This window comes from Phoenix dactylifera, unplaced genomic scaffold, assembly GCF_009389715.1.
Source record: "Phoenix dactylifera cultivar Barhee BC4 unplaced genomic scaffold, palm_55x_up_171113_PBpolish2nd_filt_p 000190F, whole genome shotgun sequence".
Taxonomy (NCBI): Eukaryota; Viridiplantae; Streptophyta; class Magnoliopsida; order Arecales; family Arecaceae; genus Phoenix; species Phoenix dactylifera.
Genome location: NW_024067717.1, coordinates 402,495 through 412,505, shown reverse-complemented (window position 1 = coordinate 412,505; position 10,011 = coordinate 402,495). Strand labels below are relative to the sequence as shown.

Here is a 10,011-nt window from a genome sequence, read left to right as displayed (position 1 = left end):
TTCAAAATAAATCAAATCTCAGTATCTCACTATCAATATATATGTGTATTTTTTCATGGTTGATGCAGACTGTCATCAGTATAGTGCTCCATAAGATGAAAATAAAAAGGACAACAAGACTTTAATAACACAAATCATATCAAGAAAATGTTTGAAATTTTTCAATTAATGAAAATAAAAAATACTCATGCATAAAGGTCTTAAATGTTGGCTCAAAAATTTTAGATTTCAAATTTGGACGGTCCATTATTAATTTTAAATCATTAACTCCTTAAGAAAAAGGAGTTAAGCTGAAGTATAAGTATTGTTAACTCCTTAATGTTATCATGTTATATATTGTTACATTATGATATCTTACAATAGTATTATAATATATTACAATATTTTATATAAGTAGTCCAATATATAGTATATTATAATTACACCATTTTTCTTTGGCGACGCTATTATGATGCATTAATTGTCATATCATAATATTAATGTAATATAAAAATAATTTTGCACTTGTAATTTAAAAGAATGAAGTGGGTATAAAGAACGGGCATAAGTCCATTCGAAGGTGGACATTGAATAGTTTACATCTTAAAAAAAATATCTATAAGGCGATTTAAGTAGATATAGTCTATTCCAAGTCTATGCCCATTTTGCGAAGGATGCTTGACCGACATGAGGCTATTCTAAGTCTCATTCTCCAACCAAAAACCACTTTTATGAAATATAAGTTAAAAATAATAAAAAATTAATATTGAAACTCGGGCAGAGTTGTAATGAGAAACTTTCTATTGCAATAATACACATATATTGTAGATCTTATGTTCTAATGAAAAACCACTTTTATGAGTGTTACCCAAGATGACAACCCAAAAGGAAGAGTAGTAAATTAGATTTTTCAAAACTTTTTACAAACTTAAATAATGATTAAATAAAACTAATTTAAACTTAAGAATGCATGGCGAAATGAGTGATTAATAAATACACAAGACAAGAAGAATCACAAACAACTTAAAAAACACAAAGGTTTTAGAGTAGTTCAGAGTCAAACTCAGCTCTTATGTCCACTCCTCTAAGGCGAAGGCCTAAAAATCAGACAATATGCCCTGTGGGAAAGATGACGCTGAGAAAGGCGTGCAGTGCAACTGAAGACTTTTACCAAAGAGCACTTAACTGTGAACAATTATGCGAGCAAGCCCAAGATAGCTATAAATTACTTTAACATTAAATCAGAAATGGTCTCAACAAAGGTAAACACAGGTTTTTGCCACATTACGTGTTGGAGGTTAACCAACCTAAAGTGATGCATCTGCATACTTTGAACTTTGATAGATCATTCACTTTCAATAAGCCTGTGGAGAACCATGATCTAAACATTCACATGGATCAGGGTAAGATATCACTGAACTTAAAAAGAGATAAAAAAAAATACAGCAATGGGGCACACATCCCCAGAACTACATTTCTGATACTACAAAAACAACAATATGAAATGCTTTAGAAAACATTTGGAAAATTTTTCATGTCTCAGACTCCGAGAGTAAGTAGGTAAAAACTGAAAGAGCATTCTGCAGATGACTACACCGTAGGTCTTCTGGAATAGGAGCACCGAGCATTGTCTTGAAGCAGCTCATATGAACCGATGGAGTGGAGCTCTCACCAGGAGTGGACACAAGCAGATTGCATAGCTCTTCTGACATCTTTGAATAGGTGGCCCTGTGGCACCAAAGATTTAGTTTGTATAAGTTCACGTTCAATATGCACGAACTATTAGGAACCATTCGTTTGAAATAATGACATATATCACTATATTTGATAAATGACAAATCAAGAAACATAAAAACTCAGTAATCTGCACCTAATTCCATCCAAACTATCACCAGAACAGATATCAAAATTCCAGCTTTCAAAAATCAGCATGAGAATATGCCAACCCAAGTGTACGTGGCTATGTGTGACAAGCTAAAAGCATAAACATCAAGTACGAGCAAGACTTGTGTGAGCTTTAGGTACTCATTATGGTAATTCAACTTCAAATTCTAAAGATAGATCAGGCCAGGGAATGTTTATATACCTCGCGTCGACGGGTATTCTACTCCCCCAAACTAAGAGCGAGCCATTTAAGCGACTGAAGAAATTTTGGCATGCTTCCTTTTTCTTCTCAAGGGGATCCTAATGGAAAATACAAATGAAGCAATAAGGTACGCTCACAAAGAATTGAAAGATAAATCGCATCATGTGGAAGAATGAATATGACTTCCTAGTCCTTCTGAATCCGGAGGTATCCAATGCAGCAGAGTGGACAGGTTACTACCAGCAAACAAGCATGCAGACAAAATCAGATACCAAAAAACGAAGAAACTGAAAATAGATTTTCTCAATTATGCCCTTAAGTAAAGGAAAAAAAGCTAACTACAGCAAAAGAGTATTGTTGGATACTGAATGTATATTGATCAGAGCCTATTTAAGCACAAGGTATATCAAAATTAGACAGTATCTTGACTTCAGATTCCAGTAAGGCATTTACTTAACATTGATCACACATGGAATCAATAAAGTATCTTTGAATAGACCAAAGAACTTTGTAATCCTTTGGATGTAGCCATTGGCACCTTACATTACATGTCACACCAATATTTCTTTGCGTCACTTTCTTACGCCAAAAGATATAGCCCTGATTGCAATGAACATAATGAAGAATTCCTAAAGCAGAAATGAAGAGTGAACAGACAAGGTTTAATGGTTATGATTATAGTTATTACCTGAGGGAGAAAACTTATCAAAGCCTAATTTAGCTAGAGAACATTGCAATGATGCTAAGACATGCTTCCATGCAGTAAAGAATGAAACTGGGTGCTTCCAGAAAGAAAGCATGTCCTCATGCATGTTGTAATTGAATTTGCTTTCTGGTGACTTGTTTTTGTTTAAAGTGAGATAATCTAAGGCAGTTGACATTGTCTAGCAAAAATGTCTTGGTCAATCAGCAAGCTTTATCCCAACTACTATATTAGGAAATGCCTTAACCAATCTTGTCTGGTCATTTATTTTTTTTCAGCAAAGCTATTCCCTTTTTCTTAGCAAAGCTATTCTCTTTGTAATGAAGGGTTGCTAAATCAGTAGAATGTACTCGAATGGCTTCACTCCCATTATTAACAGGTAGAACAAGTTAACAAAGTATAAATAAGTGTTTGGTCCAAGGTTCGCGGTACCGATGGTACCGACGTACCGGAGTACCGGTGCCGAACCGAGCCGAACCGATACCGTACCGATGGGGCACATTCGGCATGGTTTCGACCCCATCGTCGTTTTTTTTTTTTTTTTTGGAGTTCTTTCACTTTTGGATTTTTTTTGATGTTTTTATGTTTAGGTTTAAGGTTAAAAGTAGATGATGCAACTTATTACTTCCAAATGATTCAAATAATGAGATGAAGAACATAAAATATTTTCAAATTAAGATACAATCAATTACATACATTTAAAGTACTCTCGAATATCTAAAATCGGATTGAGTGGCACTTTGAAAAGTGCCAGCCTCTGGCCAGCGCTGTGGCATTTTCAAAGTGCCACAGCGCTGGCACTATTTTTCAGAAGCGAACCGGTGCGAACCGGCTCGATTCGCACCGGTTCGAGCTCATACCGGTGCGAACCGAGCCGGTTCGCACCGGTACGAGGCTCAAACCAAACGGTTCCGATCCATATTGGGTCGGAACCGTTTTATACCCCTGTACCGGACCGGTGCGGCTCGGTACCGGTCCGGCACGGGCTGAACCGACCGGTACAGGTCGGTTCAGCAGACCTTGGTTTGGTCTCATATCCAGCAAAGTGATGGGATATGTTTTATCAGATAAGAATCGCAGCATGCTACTTTCACTATTTTGGTATTTCCTTTTAACTTTGATTTGCCAATTTCCATGATAATGTGAGATTACAGATGAAACAATGATCAAATCTGTAGCATTTACACATTCTGTATGCTATTGAATATCTTACCAATTCACTCATGATGTTCTCTTCTTGCAAAGAACTTATTATAACGTAGAAATCAATATAAATTCCAGCACCCACGTCCCAGTCAGCAATTTCTGACTTGTGGTCTTCCATCGAGCTTGTGATCCTCCAAATCTCTGAATGTTTAGCTGAAATGAAATTACATAAGCAATGTATGAAACTATCATTCACAATATCATGGAGCTAACGCGGAATAGTGATGGATACACTAGTATACCTGTCACGCATGCCATAAGAAGAGTAAGACTACATTTTTAAGACAAGCATGGAGAATAGAAATGGATCATAGGTCCACCAAATTAGAAATCTCATAACCTGAATCTATTAGGACCGTCGTATGTTAACAATTTTAACTTGGATAACTAAATAACATGCTAAATCTTTTCTACTCTCATAAAGTGTTTATCTTACCTTGTTAGAACAACTTCTGTGCAAGACCATAGAAACTTGACTCTGAATCAGGTCAGAAGGAATTATGAAGCAGGACATATGAAGCCAATGATGCTTCATTTTGCAGACTAAAGCCGCATCAAGTATGGCCTCAAGGTGGAGGTCTAAGAGATTGGGTCCCCAAAAGAATCCTGGTTAGAAATATGAACATCTTTGATCTTAGGCCAAGTCTTCTTTTTTCTATTTTTATCTCCTGAGTTGCTTTCTTTCAACTAACAAAAAGGCACACCACATGCTGAAAAAAATTAACTTCAGCACAATAATTGCTTTGCAAAGCTAGTATATGTTTCTTTAGCCATGTGTCACATGACATAAAGTTTTCTCTTCATCCATGCACAAGGGCATGATCCTATCTTATGTCCTCTTTCCTGACAGTGTGTATAAAAGATTATCAAGATTATTTTCCCTTCTATTTGGTTACCTAGGATGGATTGATTGCTACTAATAGCAAATGCTAAAACAGTCAGGTCAAGCATCATTTTATAATAAAACCATCTCTGTCATCATGCAATACATAGAATTTCAGCTACTGAGGATCAATCTTACTAATAATAAAACCCTAAGTTTTACCACGAGTACTCAATCAAGAACTGGTTGGACTCCCTCCATATAACGACACTGTACAGTCCTAAAGCCCCTATTCACTGTACTTTCTGAGGAAAGAACAGTTTCCAGGTGAATCAGCACTAGCATTCAGCTATCCCGTATAAATTTTTTAATCAAATTGATTTGAGCAAGTATACAATGCCAAGATATGAAGATTAAGTCTCACTCATGTCAACCAGGCATAAGTTCTTCAATAGAGAAGATCAAGAGGATATGAGAATCAAGAAATTATGTTCATCCTAAGAATTTATACTCCTGTTAATACCATCTTGATCCAGCTTCCTCCACAATTAGTTCCTTCCTACAATCCTGTCATATATAAGATGAAATTTAAATTTCATGTAAACCACACTGCTCCCCTCTGCAGGTTCTTGGTTATAATTTGCTTGGTATATCTTTATGCTTCTAACATTCCAGAGCTATAATTCAGATTTTTCAATGGTTTTTCTTTTTAATTGATTTTCCTTTTGGGTTTAAATAGTCAAGTGATGCAAAAGTTCATCACTCAGAACAATATTAGGAAGATAATAGTGTTAATGCAGTACTTGAGACATGACTAACAAATATGAGTACAGAAATAGCAAAAATATAGTTTAATCACACACTTACATGATAAAAATAAGTAATGAGCAACTGATGTCATGAAAATTGAATGAGCTTTCTGCCAGTCAGATGACTTAAGAAAATGTTCAAGGGCCTTTGGAAGATCTCCAATGTATTGAAAATATATTGCCTGCACCAACATGATCCATTCATGTATTATCATTGAGAGGAATGAATTTGTTTTCTGAAATAATAAATCATTAAAATCAAATAATAGCTTCTTTTCTATTAGGTTGCCAGTTAACAGACATTCAGAATAAACTGCATTTATATTAGAATCTGGAGTCATGATATGCCAAGTTTCATAAAGAAAGCAATAACACGAACAATATTACCTACCAAAGCCTCATGCATCCATTCTGATGGTATGCCAAGATCTTCAATAAATTGGCGCTGAATTTCCTGTGTACTCCAAGTTTCACAATATTGTAACAAAATTTCCTTAATAAGATTGGCCTGGATATAGGGGAAATTATCATCATAAGGCATGTGGATAACAACATAGATGGCCCAATGGCACTGCCCAAGACATAGCAATTGGGAAACAAGGCTCATGTCAAGAATGTGAAGATCATTAGAACTGAATGCACCAATAGCTTCCAATATGGCACGTTGATGCCAAATCATGTGGTAGTCAAGTGGATCATGTGTAGAAGAAAGGGCACTGAACATGGTTTTCAGTGGACTGAAGGTTTTGTCTTCATTAGCATGAAGCAGCATGAGATAATATGCTATATCATAACGATCACCTACACTCCAGTCCACTGCTTCTTCAAGAGGTCCTTCATCAATATAAGCTGGGACAGGATGTGGAGCCCTTCCTTTGTCAAGAAGCTGCTGATAAGTGTGAATTATTATAGGTAACGAAGTATCTGGGGGTAGTTGATACCACATCACCAATCCCAGGTACCTTTTCCAATCAACTGATGAACCCTGAAGAGCACCTTGGATATTACCTGCAAGCAATTCGTACAACCTTAACCTGTCATTCTCAATATACTCAAAGTCCAACCCATTCATCCTCCAGAGATCCAGTTGTTGAGCCATGTCAGACCGATTCACTATTGATCCGCCAGCCTGACTCAACAGTATAGACAGCCGTACATCTCCTCTAGAAGCAGCAAGTTCCACTGCTGCATCCAGCTGCCGTCCTGTCAAAAGCAGAAGTATGTGTTCCAAATAACTTGAATCATTTAGACAGCTCACTTCTTCTTGTACCCGGTGGCAAACACTATCTTGCAGCCAATAACTGAACTCTGCTCGGCGAACAAAAGGTCTTGCCTCAATGTCTATGTCAACAGAACTATCCTTCATATCAACCAACATTTCCTCACCATCATCATCAATTAGAGGTTTAGAGTTCCCGCTTGTTTCCCTCTCTGAGAACAGAACTTTTATCAATTCCCAAATTGCGACTTGATGCATTAAAAGCACACGAGAAGATGTAGATAAACCAGTAACCTCTAGCTGTTTCTCAACTATTCCAATATAAGCCCGGCATATCTCTGAGAGTGTTATTCGATTGCATACAACCTTCAGAAGCTTTATTTTACAAGAACCAAGGTCCACGTCGGTGGCTTCATGGTCTAGAGACTTGTGTAGATCCAGCAGGGTAGAAAAACACAAATCGACAAGCTCTTCCTTGACTTTATTGTTTTCATCTCTCACAGCCCTGTCTATTGCAACTTTCTGTACACTAATTACAGAAGACAATCCACTTCTAGAACTGCCCACCGGCGTACCACTATGAACAAGGACGCCGTTTGGTCCCCATCCAACACGAAATGATCTTCCCATAAAAAGCGCAGCATCAACAATGTTTTTAGAATATCCTCCAGATAATGGAGTTGGATGCTTCTCCTCCAATTTAAAGCCTTCAATTTTTGTCAGCCTCAGTTGCATACCCTTGTTTTGCCCAGTCATAAGAATGTTTCTAGATGGGCTTAACTCAGAACTATTTATGTTGTATTCAAGTAAAGCTTGTGGTGCTTTTCGCACAGTATGAGGACTAACTTTACTATCTGTCTTCCGTGAAGAACCTTGTAAAGGAGTTCTGTTATTAAAACTTTTGGCACTGGAGCTTGGTGAACCTGTCTTCATATACTCCTTGCTATTATATCTCTTCTCATGTGGAAAGGAACCATCAAATTCTTCATCTTCCTCTTCTACAGAAAACATCAACATCCTCATTTCTTGCATCTTCACAGGATCAAGCCCAAGATGAGCTGGAAGTGAATGGGATAAAACCAGTCCATCAGAATGCACTTGAGGTTCTTTTATCTCAGCAGCCGGTTGAGCATCAACATCATCTACGACCATATCATCTTCTTCATCTTCGTCCAATCCAAATCTACTGAAATGAGGGACTAGAAATTTCCACTCACTGTTAACCGAGTTAAATGAAAGAAAGTGGGCTCCCTGTCTGTCGGCACTTTTCTGCAATTTGGTAATAAGTCTCTCAGATTCCAAGCCCTTTGAACCCGAAGATCTCAACTGAAGGATCAGGGTCACCTCAGCAGCTTTGTTGAGACCATGGCCCACTTCAGGCTTGTCGATCTCATTTTCATACACCACCACGGAATGCCTATCAAACTTGATGATATGATCCAGATTCAATCCTCTAACATCAGTATAACCAAACAATTTAATATGTCCATAACCGACTCTTCCAACCACAACGTTTGGAACTCTGCTGCAGTAACCAGAATCAACAAGTTCACTGGCCGCCAGCTCGTCAATTGAGGGTCTTATAAAATATTCAGAAGAATGCAAAGTGGGTAAAGAAACTGCCACCTCCACACTGTCCGACATTCTTCTTTTCTTATACTGAACTGAATTTATGGAATCACAATTGCCCACGTCTAACACACTTTCACTATGAGTACCAAATGGATTATTGCCTATGCTGTCATAAGGCTGGCTCAAAACCCCTAACATCAAAGAAAAAGGTAAGCACATAAATTCAACTATATTGAGTAAAAAGAAGTAAAAGCAAAATAAATTCTAGAGAACACCAGCATAATAAAAAAATATGGGCTGAATAATGGATGTTACAGTGGGAATTGATGAAGTAATGGTCAAAGAAAAGCCGTCGACTGAGCGATTGTATTATGCACATTTTGCTCACTGAGCCTTAGATATATAATGCAATAATGTTATGCCCATTTCAATCAGCAGCATTTAGATCTTCTTAAACCAGCGGATTGGGTGCTAAGGTACCACTAATTGGGATCTATTTTTCAATAATGCAATATGACTTATGAGAACCACTACGTAAGTACATATCAATCAAACAATGTTCAAAAAAACAGAAAAAGTAAATTTTTTGAGCTCCCACTTGCAACACTTGTATGTGAAATTTACATAAGGTATGCGGAATGACAGAAATGAAGAGTCCATGGCTTTAGAAAACTTCAAAACCGGTGGAAATATAATACACCAAGAACTTGAACTGTTTCTCACCGAAAAATAGACCCAAATCAACCCTATAGAATATCAGAAAGCTGAATGGCCACGGATAGAAAAAGAGTTTAAAAATTAAGGGAAAATCGACGTGACGAAGCTAATTAAACCAAATTTCATGACGGAAATCAAATCAATCTTAACGAAAAAAAGGAGAAAGTGAAGTTCGGATCAATGGAGATGGAAAATTACCCGTGGGCAGGAGTGAGGAGGCGGACGACATCATGATCTAAGGAGGCATCAGATGGAGAAGAGAAAGCGTTGAATTGGGGTTAGCGCTACGGTTTGGAAAATTTTGGAGCTAGGGTTTCGTTCAGTACTGCCGCAGAAGAGGAGGAGCGATAGTGAGAGAGAGCGGGGCTTTCAAAGGGGGCCGGGGGTCGGAGCAACCCCGGTTCGAACCGGGAACTAGCGTTCGGCAATGGGATCCGGCCCGGTTCATCCCAGCTAAGCTGACCTACAACCTTCACGGGAAATAAGGATTTACTTTCCTTCGCACGAATCCACATTTGAGATCTCTGCAGCTAACTTAAGTGGATTTAGGTTTGGAAAGGTTTGACATGCTTTCAAAAAAATTCTAGTGATTTTGGAAGACTTGGGCACGACCCAACGAAATCCATGGGTCACCTGACCTAGCCTGAAGATAACACCAAGGATGGCAACGGGCCAAGTATGATCGAGATTGATACTTATATCCACCCTTATACTAGCCTCCTGATGGGGTTAGACGAGCAGAGTCTCAAGATGGGATGAAGTGAGTAGAATTAGACATGATGGTTCGGAAAGATTAGACGAATAAAACTATAAAAATTATTTTTTACATAAAAATTATTTTTTTTTTGCCTCAAAGAGAAAATTTATGAAGAGTTATATATATTTAGGTCAAATTTG

At 37.6% G+C, this 10,011-nt stretch overlaps 1 protein-coding gene across 2 annotated transcripts; it reads right to left on the bottom strand.

Moving 5' to 3' along the window:
* Nucleotides 1–1,194: 1,194 nt before the first annotated feature.
* On the bottom strand, nt 1,195–9,466 carry LOC103715230 (nuclear pore complex protein NUP96). Of its 2 annotated transcripts, XM_008802794.4 has the most exons (6): nt 9,313–9,464; nt 5,998–8,588; nt 5,665–5,788; nt 3,982–4,127; nt 2,066–2,163; nt 1,195–1,707 (listed from the first exon to the last, which is right to left on the bottom strand). In XM_008802794.4, exons 1-6 carry the CDS (start codon nt 9,344–9,346, stop codon nt 1,512–1,514), a joined length of 3,189 nt encoding a protein of 1,062 aa, XP_008801016.2. In that variant the 5' UTR covers nt 9,347–9,464; the 3' UTR covers nt 1,195–1,511. The 2 variants fall into 2 exon arrangements, with proteins under 2 accessions (XP_008801016.2, XP_008801017.2); XM_008802795.4 differs by lacking the exon at nt 2,066–2,163 and having other exon boundaries at nt 9,313–9,466.
* Nucleotides 9,467–10,011: the final 545 nt, after the last annotated feature.

What these genes read in the sequence shown, in the direction of transcription:
- LOC103715230 (XM_008802794.4), bottom strand. Translation starts at nt 9,346, where the DNA reads ATGATGTCGTCCGCCTCCTCACTCCTGCCCACGG. An exon ending in AATGGATGCATGAGGCTTTG is followed by an intron (nt 5,789 to 5,997) that starts GTAGGTAATATT and finishes ATGTTGGTGCAG; the next exon opens with GCAATATATTTTCAATACAT. An exon ending in AGAACATCATGAGTGAATTG is followed by an intron (nt 2,164 to 3,981) that starts GTAAGATATTCA and finishes ATTTTCCATTAG; the next exon opens with GATCCCCTTGAGAAGAAAAA.